The sequence below is a fragment of the Nycticebus coucang genome, chromosome 6 (assembly GCF_027406575.1).
Source record: "Nycticebus coucang isolate mNycCou1 chromosome 6, mNycCou1.pri, whole genome shotgun sequence".
In the NCBI taxonomy this organism is placed as follows: Eukaryota; Metazoa; Chordata; class Mammalia; order Primates; family Lorisidae; genus Nycticebus; species Nycticebus coucang.
In genome coordinates, this window is record NC_069785.1 from 52,847,767 (window position 1) to 52,867,021 (window position 19,255).

General features: G+C 37.5%; 1 protein-coding gene across 1 annotated transcript in view; it reads left to right on the top strand.

Annotated features, from left to right (window-relative positions):
- AP4E1 (adaptor related protein complex 4 subunit epsilon 1) overlaps positions 1-19,255 on the top strand; it is a 90,290-nt gene that overhangs the window by 19,293 nt on the left and 51,742 nt on the right. The window contains exons 6-8 of the mRNA XM_053595046.1: positions 5,974-6,133; positions 8,013-8,179; positions 10,105-10,178. Coding sequence (XP_053451021.1) covers positions 5,974-6,133; positions 8,013-8,179; positions 10,105-10,178 — 401 coding nt within the window. The remainder of the gene's footprint in view (positions 1-5,973; positions 6,134-8,012; positions 8,180-10,104; positions 10,179-19,255) is intronic.

Here is a 19,255-nt window from a genome sequence, read left to right on the forward strand (position 1 = left end):
TGTTGGTATTTTGATAGGAATGGCATTGAATAGGTAGATTGCTTTGGGAAGTATAGACATTTTAACAATGTTGATTCTTCCCATCCATGAGCATGGTATGTTCTTCCATTTGTTAATATCCTCTGCTATTTCCTTTCTGAGGAGTTCATAGTTTTCTTTATAGAGGTCCTTCACCTCCTTCGTTAGGTATATTCCTAGGTATTTCATTTTCTTTGAGACTATGGTGAAGGGAGTTGTGTCCTTAATTAGCTTCTCATCTTGACTGTTATTGGTGTACACAAAGGCTACTGACTTGTGGACATTGATTTTATATCCTGAAACATTACTGTATTTTTTGATGACTTCTAGGAGTCATGTGGTTGAGTCTTTGGGATTCTCTAAGTGTAAGATCATGTCGTCAGCAAAGAGGGAGAGTTTGACCTCCTCTGCTCCCATTTGGATTCCCTTTATTTCCTTGTCTTGCCTAATTGTATTGGCTAGAACTTCCAGCACTACGTTGAATAGTAAAGGTGGCAGAGGACAACCTTGTCTGGTTCCAGTTCTAAGAGGAAAAGCTTTCAGTTTTACTCCATTCAGTAAAATATTGGCTGTGGGTTTGTCATAGATAGCTTCAATCAGTTTTAGAAATGTGCCACTTATGCCTATACTCTTCAGTGTTCTAATTAGAAAAGGATGCTGGATTTTATCAAATGCTTTTTCTGCATCTATTGAGAGGATCATGTGATCTTTATTTTTGCCTCTGTTAATATGGTGGATAACGTTTATGGACTTGCGTATGTTAAACCAGCCTTGCATCCCTGGGATGAAGCCTACTTGATCATGATGAATGACTTTTTTGATGATAAGCTGTAATCTATTGGCTAGGATTTTGTTGAGAATTTTTGCGTCTATGTTCATGAGTGAGATTGGTCTGAAATTCTCCTTTTTGTTTGGGTCTTTTCCTGGTTTTGGTATCAGGGTGATGTTTGCTTCATAGAATGTGTTGGGGAAGATTCCTTCTTCCTCAATTTTTTGGAATAATTTCTGCAATACAGGAATAAGCTCTTCCTTGAAGGTTTGATACAATTCTGGAGTGAAGCCATCTGGACCAGGGCATTTTTTGGTTGGAAGATTTTTTATTGTTTCTTTGATCTCAGTGCTTGAAATTGGTCTGTTCAGGAGCTCTATTTCTTCCTGGCTGAGTCTAGGGAGAGGGTGTGATTCCAAATATTGATCCATTTCTTTCACATTGTCAAATTTCTGGGCATAGAGTTTCTGGTAGTATTCAGAGATGATGTCTTGTATCTCTGTGGGATCAGTTGTTATTTCCCCTTTATCATTTCTGATTGAGGTTACTAGAGATTTTACTTTTCTATTTCTCGTTAGTCTGGCCAATGGTTTATCTATTTTATTTTTTCAAAAAACCAACTCCTTGTTTCATTAATTTTCTGAATGATTCTTTTGTTTTCAATTTCATTGATCTCTGATTTGATTTTGGATATTTCTTTTCTTCTACTGAGTCTAGGCTTAGATTGTTCTTCTTTTTCCAATTCCGTAAGATCTCTTGTGAGATTGTTGATGTGCTCTCTTTCTCTTTTTCGAATGTAGGCATCTAAAGCGATGAATTTTCCTCTCAAAACTGCTTTTGCAGTATCCCACAGGTTTTGGTAGCTTGTGTCTTCATTGTTGTTATGCTCAAGGAAGTTAATGATTTCCTGTTTTATTTCTTCCTTCACCCATCTGTTATTCAACAGAAGATTGTTTAGTTTCCATGCCTTTGGGTGGGGTCGAGCATTTTTGTTAGAGTTGAGTTCCACCTTTAGTGCCTTATGGTCTGAGAAGATACAAGGTAAAATTTCAATTCTTTTGATTCTGTTGATATTTGTTTTGTGTCCCAGGATATGATCAATTTTGGAGAATGTTCCATGGGGTGATGAGAAGAATGTATATTCTTTATCTTTGGGATGGAGTGTTCTATATGCGTCTATCAAGCACAGTTGTTCTAGGGTCTCATTTAAGTCTCTTATATCCTTGTTTAATTTCTGTTTAGAGGATCTGTCCAGCTCTGTAAGAGGAGTGTTAAGGTCTCCTGTTATTATGGTATTATCAGATATCATATTGCTCAGACTGAGTAAGGTCTGTTTCAAGAATCTGGGAGCATTTAAATTGGGTGCATAGATATTTAGAATTGAAATGTCTTCTTGTTGTATTTTTCCCTTGACCAATATAAAGTGACCATCTTTGTCTTTTTTGACTTTAGTTGCTTTAAATCCACATGTATCTGAAAATAAGATTGCAACTCCTCTTTTCTTCTGAATTCCATTTGCCTGAAAAATTGTCTTCCAACCCTTGGCTCGGAGCTTTAATTTGTCTTTTGAAGCCAGGTGTGTTTCTTGCAGACAGCAAATGGATGGCTTGTGTTTTTTAATCCAGTCAACCAATCTATGTCTCTTCAGTGGGGAATTCAAGCCATTAACATTTATTGAGATAATTGATAAGTGTGGTAGTATTCTATTCATCTTATTTTGTGAGTGTCCATTGCTTAGTTTTATCTTTTGCGTCAGTGTGGAGGTTTGGTTCTGTCCTTTAATTTCTGAATTTTTACTTTGCTGCTGATCCATTGTGGTGGTCAGTGTGCAGAACAGGTTGAAGTATTTCCTGTAGAGCTGGTCTTGTTGTGGTGAATTTCCTCAATGTTTGTATATCCGTAAATGATTTGATTTCTCCGTCAATTTTGAAGCTTAGCTTAGCAGGGTACAGAATTCTGGGCTGGAAATTGTTCTGTTTAAGTAGATTAAAGGTAGATGACCGTTGTCTTCTTGCTTGGAAAGTTTCATTAGAGAAGTCTGTGGTCAATCTGATGGATTTGCCCCTGTAGGTCAACTGGCGTTTACTCCTGGCAGCTTGCAGAATCTTTTCTTTTGTCTTGACTTTGGACAGGTTCATCACAATGTGTCTTGGAGAAGCTCGGTTAGAGTTGAGGCGACCTGGGGTCCGATAGCCCTCTGAAAGCAGTGTGTCAGAATCTTTGGTGATATTTGGGAAATTTTCTTTTATAATATTCTCTAGTATGGCTTCCATTCCTCTGGGGCATTCTTCTTCCCCTTCTGGAATTCCTATAACTCGTATGTTGGAACGCTTCATAAAGTCCCATAATTCTGACAGTGAACGTTCTGCTTTCTCTCTCTTCTTTTCTGCCTCTTTTACTATCTGAGTTATCTCAAAAACTTTGTCTTCTACCTCTGAAATTCTTTCTTCTGCATGGTCTAACCTGTTGCTGATACTTTCCATTGCATCTTTAAGTTCCCTGATTGACTGTTTCATTTCCTTTAGCTCTGCTATATCCTTTTTATATTCTTCATATCGTTCATATCTGATTTGATTCTGTTTTTGGATTTCCTTTTGGTTATTTTCCACTTTATTAGCAGTTTCCTTCATTGTTTCCATCATTTCTTTCATTGTTTTCAACATGTGTATTCTAAATTCCCTTTCTGTCATTCCTAACATTTCTGTATAGGTGGAATCCTCTGCAGTAGCTACCTCATGGTCCCTTGGTGGGGTTGTTCTGGACTGGTTCTTCATGTTGCCTGGAGTTTTCTGCTGATTCTTCCTCCTGGGTGATTTCTTTTATCTGTTTCCTTGCCCTAATTTTCCTTTCACTTCCTCTTGCTCTTTAAGTTCTCGTGCCTGTGCACTAAGGGTTACAGGACCAGAAGGGTGAGAAGGTTTAAGAGCAAAAAAGGGATGAAAGAAAGGAGGACCGAGTGATAAGGAAAAAAAAAGAAAAATAGAGAAAGGAGAGGGGGTGGGTAAAAGAAATATTGACAAAAAGAAGACAGGCACAGAAAGAGGGAGACATAGCAATATAGGTGTACAGTAGGGTACTTTGATACAACCTTAAAAAAACCCCACCTTCTGGGGGTGCCCAGTTGGGTAGTTCCCTTGAGGTCAGCAGCTCTTTGCTAACCTGATCAGACACAGTACCCCACCTCCACCAAATAGAGAGGAAAGACAAAAATGCTATAAATCAAACCAAAACAAGCAAACAGAAAACTTTACAGGATAAAATTGGCTGGAAAAACCAAATAATAGCGGTAGAAACCCTAAGAAAAATGAAGTTCTAATTATTGAAATAGGCAGCAATGGGAAATTATAATTAAACTAGAAAAATTGAGAAAGAAAAAGGATCTGTATGGAAAAGGTTGAACTTAAAAAACAAAACAACAATCCACAACATCAAAATAAACAAAAAAAAAAAAAAAACCAAAAACAAAGCAGTATGTATATGTTATTGAATATTGTCTGGGCAACACGTGGTCTTCTGGGGTATGAGATGTTAATCACAGTTCTGGTACAACTGGAGGCTGCTAGTTTCTCAAACCCCAGCAGGTAGACACCCTAAATCTCTCTTCAGCCCACTTAAAAGGCACTTTGAACTTGTTCACTTACTGAGCAGAAGCTTTCTCAGGGAAGTGCTTGTCGCTGGAATTACTGCTGAAGTGGCTATCCACTTACCCTGTATGTCAAAACTGGTCTCCCTCTGCCCCAGAGGGTTAGGGCTGCAAGGCGGCTCAGACCGCACCCTTAGCCTACTTGGTCGCTGGGTTACCAGGTCCCACACAGTTCCAGCTCTGCGACCCTGAGGGCGGAGCTTGCCGGGGCAGATCGTTCACAATGTCTGCCTGTGACCCAGAGCCATTAGCTCCGTCTGGCTCAGCTGGGGCCCTAGACAAAGGCCAAAGTTCTCTGCACTCCCGCTCAGGCTCTCCCCAAGGCAGTTCAGCTGAGTGCCAAGTCCAAAGACACCAAAACAGTTCACAGGTAAGGCCTTTCTGGTTTGCAGTCTCGCTGCTACTGAACTTACAGTTGCAGGCGGGTTTAGACGGATTGAACACACGCAACCACTTGCCGGTTTTCCACTGTTTTAGTCCTCCTCTTGGGGTCCAGAAGTCTCTCGCTGACTCCCTGTATCCTCTCAGGGGTGATGATAGGCAGATGCCACCAGCCAGAGATGCCTGGAGTCCTATATCCCCAGACTCACGGTGCCCAGATGCAAGGAAGCTGTTACTCGGCTGCCATCTTGCTCCACCTCCCCAGAATTTTATTTTTGACCAGCCCTCTTAACTTCATAATCTTTTTCCTTTGTGATTAAAGCATTTTAGTTATATGTACATTGTTGATTGAGATTTTTTGTTACAATATTTGTTTCATATGCTTCTTGAAGACACTATTTTTAATGTTCTAAGATTGTAAAAAGTTGTCTTATAGCTTGTATTCTTTAAGAAATCTTTGACCATGAATCTTTCAGCTAAAATGATAGCATATATTATAGAGTATTTATAGGTCTTTCAGCCTTTTTATGTTTTGCATGTCAAATTTGTGGTTAGAACAAAGCATGGCTACAGAGAATTAATTATTAGAAATAAATTATTAGCTTTTCACAGGTATTTTTAGGTTGATCTGATTATAGCAACAGAATATTTTTACATAGTTTTTCCTTATCACCGCTCTGTGGTAACCATACTCACCCTTTGTGTGAAATCCTTCTGAGAACTGAAAGGACCCTTTTCAATATTTTTCATTCTCATAGTCTAATAGCAAGATCTTGGCTAGACTTTTTGAAACTCTGTTTCTGGAGTTATGGAGATGGAAACAAATAAATCCGTCCCAGTAACACTGATAAGCTGAGCAAGTTGAACTTACACAAGTAAATCACAGACAAGGCTGTTGACTATGTTTATTGGAAGTGAAATAATGGACCATAACAGTCTGTCTCAAAACTTTCAAAGTGACCCACATGGGTAAGTTGGGCAGTTAAAGTTACCTCCTAGATTGCCCACTTTTTATGGTATGGTATATAAAGAAATTAATAAATGTATTAGTTTCTGTTTTTAGATTAAGGTAATAGGTATTATTTTGAAATCATCTAATCTTTTCAAAGGAAATGTATGACAATTCAGATTGTCTGGTTTAGATTTCATTTTTTGTCTTTAGGGAGATCGTACGAAGAAAAGCTGTTCTGGCATTGTACAAGTTCTATCTCATTGCTCCTAATCAAGTACAGCATATCCATATTAAGTTTCGGAGAGCACTTTGTGACAGAGATGTTGGGGTCATGGCTGCTTCCTTGCACATATACCTTAGGATGATTAAGGTAAGTTGGAAATGTCAGCAAGTAATGAGTATTACCTTTGGAAAAATATAATTATGGAATTAAAAGAAATATCTTAGTAATATTTCTTTTAATTTAATTTCTAAAATGCTTCCGTAATATTTTATGCTTTTATTATTGATTTTTTGGTAGAAATTTTTACAAGTTGTTGATAGCACGAGTTGTAGGTACATTACTGAATTAATTTTTAAAAAAACACCTAATTTTTTTTATGTTACCACAGAAGTGTAGAAAAAATGATAGCTATGGAAAATGGTTTAAATGTACAGATTTGTGGTTTTTCAAGCAATAATTCTTTTACCCACCTTTATGGGATGTATAACAGCTTATAGCAATGACGAGAGCCTGTGGGGGTTGTGCAAGGTGTAGACCGCAGGTGTTGACTCCATACATTGATACTGTGTCAGATGGGGAAGAAGGGTTGAATGGTATGGTAAAATATTTTCCTAATTGATAATGATGGATTTATACGAATTCAATTTTAGTAGTATATGGCCTAAAATATTTGTGAGAGATTTCATGAGCACATACTATAACAAAATGAAATATGCTACTGAACTCATTTAAAGTTATAAAACTGAAGCTTGTCTTCTCTTTTATGCACTGTGTTCTAAAATATAAATACATATTTGATAATAAATCTCATTTTCCCTCTAACATTGAGTAAAATTTGAAAGATCTATTACTTCCCTTCTAAAAATGTACCCTTGATACATAATGAAAACTACAATGAAGAATCTGATGTTCACTGTTTAAGGCAGTGGTTCTCAACCTTCCTAATGGCGCAACATTTTAACACAGTTCCTCATGTTGTGGTAACCCCCAACCATAAAATTATTTCCGTTGCTACTTTGTAACTGTAATTTTGCTACTGTTATGAATTGTAATATAAATATCTGATATGCAGGATGGTCTTAGGCGACCCCTGTGAAAGGGTCGTTTGACCCCCAAAGGGGTCACGATTCACAGGTTGAGAACTGCTACTTTAAGGAGCATGTATTTAATTTCCCCAGGCAAAGGGATTAGTCAGGTAGATAATCATAGCACACTCATTCACAAACAAATATTTTTCAATATTATTTGGCTAATTAATTTTTATTTGGCAGGCTTATTGATTTGGGGAGCTTTGAATGGTTAAGTAGTCTTGGCTATGCTCTTCTACTTGTAAAATATTTAATTCATTTTATATGAAAAGTCTTTTGGAAACAGAGTTCAGAGATTGCAAAATAGGCCTTGATTTTCATCCAGTGTAGAGCTTTTACTGCCCTTTTTCACTATTCCAGTTTTTTTCACTTTTTGCTTTAATTGCTGATTATTGGCTATTAAGAATTCTAAGATGGGCTCGGTGCCTATAGCTCAGTGAGTAGGGTGCCAGCCACATATACCGAGGCTGGCGGGTTTGAGCCTGGCCTGGGCCTGCTAAAACAACAATGACAACTGCAACCAAAAATAGGTGGGTATTGTGGTGGGCACCTGTAGTCCCAGCTATTTGGGAGGCTGAGGCAAGAGAATGACATAAGCCCAAGAATTTGAAGTCGCTGTGAGCAGTGATGGCATAGCACTCAACCGAGGGCGACATAGTGAGAGACTGTCTCAAAAAAAAAAAAAAATGAATTCTAAGATGTAATTATAATAAATTAGGGAGTGGTAGAAGCTTCTCTGGGGATGATTTAACTTTAAGTAGGTTAGCCAGAGGAGTTTCATGATGGAAGAAATGATAAATATGAGAGTGCTGTTTCATTAAATGTGAACATAAACTTTTAAGTGAGCATGCCTTAAGTTAGTCATTTCAACCAAGTCTGTTTTATATTTGATAAGGTATTATTAACAGAAAGTTGATTGTTTTTCTTTTGGGATTTAGGAGAATTCATCTGGATATAAAGACTTGACTGGCAGTTTTGTAACTATTTTGAAGCAAGTAGTTGGAGGAAAGCTTCCATTAGATTTCAATTATCACAGTGTGCCAGCCCCATGGTTACAGATTCAGCTCTTGAGAATACTAGGACTTCTAGGAAAAGATGATCAAAGGTAAACAATTCTAAGTAAGTTTCCTTAATATCCCCATACCATATGATAGGCTTAGGCTTTGGTCACCTAGAGGTTTCATGATAAGCCAGATTTTTCCAATGCTTACTTGGCTTAAAAGTGATTAATGAATCACTCTAGAAGTACATAAATTCTTTCAGAATTACTGGGACAATCCTGGCACTCTGCTTATTTAAATTCTACCCATTGTGAAAGATACCTCTGAAGCACCATCCCCTTTGTGAAGCCTTCTTAATTGTTCAGGGGCTGGGAAATTTTTTTTACGAAGGGCCATATAACAGGTATCTGTGGGCCACATGTTGTCTGTTGTATCTATTGAGCTTTGCTGCTACAGCCAAAAGTGGCCACAGATAGCATATATATGAATGAGCAGGGCTGTGTTCCAAAAAAACTTTATGTGGGTATTAAAACTTGATTTTCACATAATCTCCATGAAATCATATTCTTTTAATTTTTTTCAACTGTTTTAAAAATGTAAACACTTAGCTTGATATCATATAAATACAGACATCTGGCCAGATTAGGCCTGAAGGCTCTAGTTTGCTAGCCCTGGTCATATTTGGATATGAGTGCTTAACTGGCTAAATCCATTAATCTGAATTATTCTTTTAGTTAGCAACTTTAAACTTTTTTATGGGTGTCTTTTCAGCTATATAAATATGTACTTTTGAAACTTATTATTTTGCCATACTTTTTCAAACTTACAAGCTTTCAAAGTTCCAAGAATAGTTCAAGTTTTCTTATATCCTGTACCTAGATTCATCAGTTTGTTTGTTTGCTTTCTTAGTCTCTCTCTTCTCCTCCTCTCTTCTCTCTCTCCCTCTTTCTGTCCTTCTCCCCCTCTCCCTCATCCTCTTTCTCTTTGTATGTATATGCAGACGTCTGCACGTGTATATTATTATTTGTATATTTATACTTCAGTGAAGGTAGAATGAAAGTATATGCATTTATTTATTTTTTATTTTATTTTATTTTTTTTATTGAGTCATAACTGTATACATTGAAGTATATGCATTTAAAATTGAATTTTCTGGCTGTATATTTGAAAAAAAGGAGAACTTTCCTGAAAGAGATGTCGAACATTTAATAACTACTTTATGCAATTCCAAAGTATATTAATATTTTTGTTTGTTTTATAGCACTGTTTCTATGCAAGACCACTGTTTATGTCCTATGTTGCTGGTTGTTTTTCCATTTGTGCTTTTTGAATTTGTAAAGTATACAGAATACCAACTGAGAAGCCATAGTTTTTCATATTGGCCTCTTAGAATTTTTCTCTGATAGGTTTGGAGGCAGAGTGCAAGGATTCTGTAAGCACTGCACATGTTAAACATTTTTTTAATAGTATCTCCCTCAAAGTGGTTATTTTAATTAGTGACCATAAAGACATAAGTAGTACTAACTTGTTACTTTCACCAATGTATTTCTTTATATTTAACATAAATGTAAGTTAAAATTTTCTTACTGAAGAACCTTCTCAGGGAAACACTAGTATTTGAATACTTAAAAAAAACTCTCTGGTTAAAATACAGATAATGTACTGTCTGGAATACTCTTGATATATGAGGTATTACTATAGTAACTAAAAACAGAAATATTTTGTTGCAAAGTAAATTATAAAACATAGTAAGGGCAACCAATAAAGACTTGATTTATAAAGCAGAGTGAGGAAAGAGTTCATTGACTTTTGTATATCTCATTGGATAACTAGTCAACTTTGATAAGGCAGAAAGTTCAGGTCAAATGAAATCTTTAAAAGTGAAATTTGCAAACTTCACCGTAAAATGAATTTATTTCACTTCTCTTATGTAGATCCTCAGTTTTAAAGAGAGAGAAGTTTGAAAAACTATGTTTTTATTGGGTTAGAATACTGTAATTCCACTGCAAATAAAATATCTTTTAAACAGGACAAGTGAATTAATGTATGATGTTCTTGATGAATCCTTACGAAGAGCCGAGTTAAGTCACAATGTCACATATGGTAGGTAATATATGTAAATGCTACTTTAATGGCTAATGGTATTTTTAGCATTGCAGCTAAATATGTAAAATCTGATACAGTTTTATACACTAATTTTAAGGTAATTTGTTGGGTTATTTTTTCAATGTTAAGTGTTTAATAACTAATGGATAACAATAATTTATAATTATGGCATGTTCTAAATGTTGACCTAAATTTATTATAATTGTCTTTTTATTGAAAACATTTATCAAGTATCTGATTGTGAACAAATCTTAATAGATTTGTTCTATATTTGGTAAAACTTTATAGTATTTGAGGACAGTTGTTCAATCAGTCAACTAGACATAAAACATTTATTAAATTTCTTTATTTGTTAGGCCCTGTGTATTTAGAATATAGCTGTGAATTGAATAGTCTTATGAAGCTTACAGACTGGATGAATGGAAATGGACAAGCATTAATTTTACAAAATAGAGTTATAGGGTCCTGCGGAGAGAACAGCAGCTAGTCTGAGGTGGGGAGGAGAGCAAGGGAAGTGTTTCTGAGAAAGTGATATTTAAGAAGACATCTGAAAGATGAATAGGATATAGATAGGAATATATAGAATACGAATGTTATTTTGTAAGGAGACAATAAAGCATTATGTACAATTTTTTAAAATTAATGGAGATAAGAGTAAGTTGGGGAGGAGGGTAGAGAACTGAGAAAGTAACCAAAAACACTCCCATTTTTAATAGCCAGAGGGAGGAACTGTTAGGATTTTTTTTTTTTTAAATCCATCTGAGAAAGCTCAGTGAGAAAATTGAAATTTTTGGAGCTATTGAAAAGATGGAAGTAAAACAGTTTGAATTTTTTGTGCTTTGCGGAAAGTGGTATAGGAGGCATTGAGAAAGAGAACTTGAATGGGAAGTCATTTCTTAATCTGGTAAAATATCAGGAAGTAGAGGTGAAGAGCAGTGCTTGTTTCAGTGTTAAACTGTGGATGTTTAAGAACAGTGGTTGTAGAAGTGTAGGGTAGACAAGAGGACAGAAAGTGAACTAAGTTAACTAAAATAGAATGTGCCTAACAAAAATACAGTAGGAATAAGGACTCGTACTGGAAAAGTAACACATGTGGTAGTGATTTGAGATGGTTAACGTAAAGGATAGATTAATGATTTGCTTGTGTAAAGGGTAACTAAGGCAAATAAAGGTACTTTATTTATTCATTCAACCAGTATTTGTTGAGTGCCTATGAAACAAAAACTTGATTTTGTTTTATTTTTTATTTATCTTTACTTATTTTTTATAAGTCAGTCAAATTTGGGGAGGTGGGGGGTTTGAATACCAGCTTTAGTGATGCTAATGTTAATAAGCTCTGGTGACCCACTACTACTGAACCAGCCCTTGATTTTGTTTTAAACTAGGTACAGATTGAGGAAAGTGTTGATTGATATAATGTATTCCTCCAAGGAAGAATAAGGTAGACACAGGCCCTGTACTTATGCGTGTACAGTGTAATGAACAGTTGATATTATTGAGGTCCCTGCTATGCCGTGAGAGTAAGGTGCCATAGATGAAGATTAGCCAGTTAGTTTGGCTAGGAGCTATCAGAATATACAGAAAAATGTCAGCATTTTTCCAGACAGTTAAAGCAGGTTAAAATGTTTTGTTTGTGATATAATCAGCGTCCAGGAGAAGGATTTGAAAGACTCTCAAGAAATTCTGTTTAAAAATCAGTTAAGAATCTGTTTTTTTCTTACAGAAAGATTTTTTTTTTAATAATTGACATTTCAGCTTTAATTTTTTTATATTTTGAATAGGTAATATATGTACATGGTTCAAAATTCAAAAGGTACACAGGGTATACAATGAACAGTAAGTCTCCCTTCCACCATTATCACCTTTAAATGCCCAGTTCCCCTTCCTGGAGATAATCACTATTACCTGTTCCTTTTGATTTGGAAAATACTGCATACCTGAGGAAATATTATTTAATGTTCTTCACTAGGACTCTTCCTTTATCAAGATTGCTTAAACCAACACCAACAGCTGTTTCTTTGCAGGCTGTTGGTCCAGTGTTTCACCTTGCCACAAAAACCTTAACCATTTCTGTTGTTTTGTTTGCATTATTTAGCTTCTCATTGTTTTGCTTTCCCCCCATATTTGTATTGGTACAGTTTATAGTTTATATTGATTATACCAGTGGCAGAGTATTCTCTAGTAGTCATAATATAAATATTTTATTACTTAAGAATGTGAATTTTTAATTATAAGCTCCATAAGGGCAGGGACTGTGTCTCTCTTATTAACCAGCATATCCCAGTAGCTGGCACCATATTAAACAGTGAGCAGTGTGCTTTATTTGAATTAAAGGAAGAGAAACTTATTATATCTAAGTGGGTTTCAGCCTTAATACTTATTAAATCATATATTTATGAAAATTCCACTATTATAACTTACCTCAGTGTTAAATCAAGGCATACATTAACATTTATTGAGTATCTGCTATGTGCCAGACATCGTATAAAATGGTATAGAGGATATTAAGAAGTATAAGATATAAGGAGTTTATAATATAATGGAAAAGATAAGTTATTCATGAAAGCATAACACCAGTATAAGGCAAAATCCAAAGGGGTGGTTCAGGGACTAAGTGTTACAGGAGTTCAAAGGTGGTAGAGGTTGTCTTGGGCCTGCGAGCATCAGTAAATAAGGATTTATTAATGTGATATGACCCTGAAAGGTAAGTAGAAGTTAGGTAGGCAGAAAGGCAGTTGCAGGAGCTGTTAGGCAGGAAGGAACATGAGAGAAGGTGAACAAGTGGGGAAATTTAAAACGGTTTCAGAGAACAGTATCTCGCCAGTCTGAATGGTGGCAAGCAGTGGAAAGGCCATATTGTGGAGGACTTCTCATGGCTGCCAAATGGATTTGGACTTTATACTGTATAAATCTGGACGTCTGGAAGATTTAGGGGGCAGGGTACTGATAAAATGAGAATGGCATGTTTTGTAAACTGATGAATAGGAGGAATTATATAAAATGGAGTATGAGGGACAAAACCATCAAGAGTAGATAGAAGTACTTTTTTCTGTTTTTCCCATGAACTTTACCTAAAAACTCTGGTTATTATAATGTAAGAAACATAAGACTCAGGAAAGTGGAGAAAAGAAGTCAGGCTGCTTAGGGACTTTGGGATACAAGGAATGACAGACATATTGCTGAGTATTCTGCGTTTTCATTTTGCCTCCTTTACCCCAGGTGGGGTACTGGAGAGCCAGCAATCTGAAAATACCAGCAGGCACGGATAGAAACTCCCCAAGAAAAGCCTGCTCTCTTTTACCATAAGATTAATAAGAAAAGGGTAAACTAGCAAGACAGAGAACTTTTAGATAATAACCCCTGTTCCATCCAAGCACCATACAGAAGAAACTGCAGATCCACAGCTAGCGAAGGCTCAGTGGAGAACCAGGATATCTATCCTCACCAGCTATAATGAGGTGCTGCAACTGTTCCCCTGACTCCCGGCTAGGGTGGTGGCAAAGAGGCCTGTGAGGGGAGCCAGAATTTTATCCCTGTCACGTGATAAGGCAGGCCCCCCTTCCTGTACATGTCAGTGGAAGTGGTGTGGAAGTGTGGATTTCATATCTATCTTTAAGCACAGAGTAATGAGATACTTTTCACTAATTTGCTGGGGTAGTGTTAGAAGAAGCCTGGTGGAGAGTCATAACGTTCACCACTGATGAGTGATAACAAGACCATGCCCTTCACAGTGTCACTGCAGACCACAGTGGGAGCAATAACAAGGTATCCTCTCCCAGGCAGGGTAGTATCAGCAGATACTCACAGTGCAATAATCAGGAGCCCCTCCCTCCTCAGCTGTCAAAGGAGGCAGAGTGGAGAACCTAACCTGGGCTTCCACTCCCACTGGGTGATAGCCACCCCCTCATTTCTATAGTGTCAGTAGATACTTAACTTAAAGTGAAGGTAAAGGTTAGCCTGAACAATAGGTGTCAGAACTTCACTTTTTTTTTTTTTATTGTTGGGGATTTATTGAGGGTCTGTTTCAGATATCTGGGAGCATTTAAGTCAGGTGCATAAATGTTTAAAATTGAGATGTCGTCTTGTTATATTGTTCCTTTGACCAGTATGAAGTGTCTACCTTTGTCTTTTCTTAACTAAAATTGCTTTGAATCGCTTGCATCTGAGAATAAGATCGCAACCCCTTTTTTCTTCTGATTTCCATTTGCTTGAAACACTGCTTTCCATCCCTTAACCCCGAGTCTTCATCTGTCCTTCAGGGCTAGGTGTGTCTCCTAGAGATTGCATATGGATGGCTTGTGTTTTTTTAATCCAGTTGGCCAGCTTGTGCCTCTTCAGTGGGAAATTCAATCTATGGACATTTATTGAGAGTGTTGATAAGTGTAGTGGAATTCTATTCATCTTATTATGAGATAGTTTGTTGTGTAGATTTATCCTTTGTGCCACTGTGGAAGCTAACCTCTGGTCTTTGGCTTTTAGGTGTTTACTTTGGTGATGGTTCATTGTGGTGTTCAGTATTTCCTGTAGAGCTGGTCTTGTGATGAATTTCCTCAGTGCTTGTATATCTGCAAAAGATTTGATTTCTCTGTCAATTTTGAAGCAAAGTTTAGTAGGATACAGGATTCTGGGCTGAAAATTATTTTTTTTAAGGATGTTGAAGGTGGATGACCATGCTCTTCTGGCTTGGAAAGTTTCAGTTGAAAAGTCTGCTGTCATCCGAATAGCTGTGCCCTTGTAGGTCAATTGGTGCTTATTCCTAGCTGCTTGCAGAATTTTCTCCTTCATCTTGACTTTGGACAGGTTCATTACAATGTGTCTTGGAGAGGCTCTGTTAGAGTTGTGGTGACCTGGGGTTCTATACCTATCTGAAAGGAGTGTGTCAGGGTCTTTAGTAAAACTTGGGAAGTTTTCATTTATGATAGTCTCCAGTAGGGCTTCCATACCTTTGGGACAATCTTCTTCCCCTTCAGGGATTCCTATTATCCATGTTTGAATGCTTCATGGCGTCTCGTAGTTCTCTAAGTGCCTGTTCTGCTTTCTGTCTCTTTTCTGACTCTAACTACCTGTGTTAACTCAAAGACTTTATCCTCTAACTCTGATGTTCTTTCTTCTCCATGATCTAATCTATATTTGATACTTTCTACTGCTTCTTTATATTCCCTAATTGTCTCCTTTATTTCTTTAAACCAACTCATAACTTTTCTATACTCTTCTCAGTTCCTCCTTTGCTTCATATTACCTTTTCTCAGAGTTCATGTGACGAAGAGACCTTCTTGGTGTGAGGCCAAAATGGGGAGAAAGGTAAGAAGCAGGCAGGGAGAAACAGGGGGAAAAGAAAGAAAGAGTAAAAAAGAAGGAAAGAATAAGAGAAAAGAAAAAGAAGAGAAGAAAAAAATTGAAGGAAGAATAACAGAAAAAGAAAGAAGAAAAAAGAAACCAAACCTTGGAGAACAAGAGAGAAGGAGGTCAGTAAGAGAGGCCGAGAGTAATGGAAGAAATGACATTGATTAGGACAGTGCTAAGGTCACGCTTGTAACTCAAGGGTTTTGAGGGGGCTGGACTAGGAAGTTCCCTTGAAATCAGGTGATCCTTACCAGCCTGAGCAGAGCCAGATTCTTCCTCTGCCAAAACTAGGAAGGGAAGGAACAGAGCAAAAAGAAAAAACAGTAAGGAAAAATAAGTTTTTGTATTTTTTTTTTGAGGCAGATTTCACTATGTCGCCCTCGGTAGAGTACCCTGGTGTCACAGCTCACAGCAACCTCAAACTCTTGGGCTTAATGATTCTCTTGCCTCAGCCTCCCAAATAGCTTGAACTACAGGTCTCTGCCCCAACACCCACCTATTTTCTACTCAGGAAAAATTAAGTAAGAATGAAAACGAAATAGAAAAAATACTGCAGTGTAGTCTTGCTAATACTATCTTTCTAGGGCCCGAGGTAGAAAGGTCTCTTAGCCCCCTTGAGCCTGATCACTGCTGTGGCCTACCTACCAGGCCACAGCTGTGTTCCCTCACCTCTCAGGAAAAAAAATAAAATTAAGAATGGATAAAGGAAATTAAAAATACCATTTTATCTATTAGAGGAGAGAGAGAAGTGGAGTAAAGAATGAAAGGAGAAAAACAAGAGAAAGAGAGAGGAAATGTTAGCTATTGCAGAGGCTTTTATTATGGGCAAGATGAGAAAGGTAGAAGAGTCTCCGTCCAAACAGAGAATGTACTGAAGGGAAATAAGGAGAGAGAATAAATGAGGCTAAAATACTGAAAATACCAGAAAAGACAGGAGCTCTGTTAAGAAAGGAACCAGCCATACAAATGAGCAAGAAACAGAACACATCAATACAAAATATCAAAAAAGCTCTAACCAAAAATAAGCAACCCCAGGAACAAATAAACAAAAGAACAACTAAAAAAGGAGAAAATACTAACAGCAATAAGAAAAAAGAAAAAATAAATAACAAACTAATTACATATATACATAAAAGAATATATATATATGGCGGGAGGGTCTGACTTTAGTAGGAATATATTTGTGTTGCAGTATATTGCCAAGACATCAGGTGGTGAAGTAGGTTTAGGGGACAGACAGCACTTTTGATAACCTCTCTCTAGAACCCGATGCATAGACCAGAGTCCCAACTTAATTGTCCACAGTGATCACCTGGTTATTTCCTCAGAATTCTGGTTCTGCAGTGTTGGGAACTCCAATCTCTCCTGAATCCTTCAGAGGCAGGTTTCACCATACTCCCAGATAACAGTTCTCCTGTGGTGCTGGAGTCCCTGAGCCTATCATGACTGGAGGACTGATCCTTGCAGGCGGAACTAAAATCGCTATGTTCCTGTATGGGGCCTGGCCTCAGAACCTTCTCATGACCTTGCCAAAATGGGCTGATCCCTTGCTGCCAGAAGGGCTGTCTCTACCGCTGCCAGACTGGTGGCAAGTCCTCAAATCTGGGTGCTATATACTGTTTGGATTTGCCCAGTTTTCCAGGCAATCAACACACTTCCCTGAGAACCAAAGCTGCAAAAGGCTTCCTCGAGTCCCAACCTCTGCAGCTCCCCGTGGCAGCTGCCGCGTAGGGCCTTCCACGTGTGGCCCATGCAAGACTTGCCTAGCGTGGAGCCTGCTGCTCTAATTCACGTTCAGCAACCAACACCCCACTGCCTTCCAGCGCACCCCAAGCCACAGCTGCAGGCAGAATCTCCTGTCCAAATGCTGCTCTATTAACTCTTATTTCTTAGTTGCTGTCAGAGAGCTTGGCCTGACTATCTTCCTGATTCACCATCTTCTTGTACCTCCTGCCAGAACTTCAAATTTTGTTTGTACATAGTCCAACCCAAAATATCTATGATAAAACTATAGTGTCATGAATATTAGAACATTATCTATTTTTAATTTAATAATATTAATTGGTGGTATTTTGCTTAGGACCTGGGTTGCTAATGAAGGGTAACCAGAGTTCCATGTTGTGTTCGTTTATGTTATTTATTGTTTGGGATTCATTGAGGGTACAAAGAATCAGGTTATACTGATTGCATTTGTTAGATAAAGTCCCTTTTATAATTGGGTCCTGCCCCTAAGAGGTGTGCCATACTCCATGACCCCCCCAACCCTTCTCTCCTTCCTTCTCCCGGCTCTTTCATTCCCCTTCTACCCCCTTGTATTAGCTTATCTACTCCCTTCATATTAGGATTGAGTACATTGGATTCTTGCTTCTCCATTCTTGTGAAACTTTACTAAGAAGAATGTGTTCCACCTCCATCCAGGTTAGTACAAAACATGTAAAGTCTCCATCTTTTTTAATGGCTGAATAGTATTCCATGGTATACGTATACCAGGCTTGTTAATCCATTCCTGGGTTGGTGGGCATTTAGGCTGTTTCCACCCATGTTGTGCTTTTAAGTTTAGAAATTCTCAAATGCACTTTTACTTAACCACTGCAGAGAGGAGATAGCAGAATGGCTGCTCTTTCAATTATGGACTTATACTCAAATTTTTATAGAGTTGGAGAATAAAGGGACTTAGCCCTATGTGAGAAAAATAATTTTAAAAATCCATTAAATTCATTTTCAGTTTGATTATGCCTAAAGAAACTAATATAAGTGCAATTTTTGAACTATTAATTTTTCCCATACTACTGTCTCAGAAGTCTTATGAATGTAAAAGTATTCGATACTAGTGTCTCAGAATTTAAACATCAAAGTGTAAATTTTGGATGGGTAATGCCAAGCTTTTATTAGTAAAAAAATCAAATAGCAGGAGAATTCTAAATGACAGGAAACCATAAAGAAAATATGTCAGTTATGATGGAAAATGGAGTACCATCATTTTTAATCTTACTTGAGACTGACATGATAGTTTGGGGTTCAGCAAACTTTTTCCAAAAAGGCAGCCAGATAGGTGGCGCCTGTGGTTCAGTCGGTAAGGCGCCGGCCCCATATAACGAGGGTGACGGGTTCAAACCCAGCCCCGGCCAAACTGCAACCAAAAAATAGCTGGGCGTTGTGGCGGGCGCCTGTAGTCCCAGCTACTTGGGAGGCTGAGGCAAGAGAATCGCTTAAGCCCAGGAGTTGGAGGTTGCTGTGAGCTCTGTGAAGCCACGGCACTCTACCGAGGGCCATAAAGTGAGACTCTGTCTCTACAAAAAAAAAAATACAGTATTTTTAGGTTTTGTAGGTCACATAGATTTCTGCTGTGTATTCTTCTTTGTTTTTTGTTGGCTTTCTCTTTTACATTCTTTTAAAAATGCAAAAAGCATTCTTAGTTCACAACTTTGCAAAAGTAGGCGGCTAGATTTGTTAGTAGTTTGTCCATTCCTGCCTTAGTTGATTTGTTGACAAAGGCCCTCTTTGTTAGTTTGTTCATTTCATGAATCAGAAAGCCAACTTTTTTACACAGCACAATATACTGAATATACAAAGTATCTTTAGGTTCAACTAACTCTGTAGTTTTTCCTTTAATTAAAGTTAATTCCATTCTTAAAGAAAAATTAATATTTCTGATTTCTTCTCTCTTCTCCTTCCATCTTTCCCCCTCTTGGAATAGGTTTATAAAACTTTGTGTGCATTAATTGATAAGC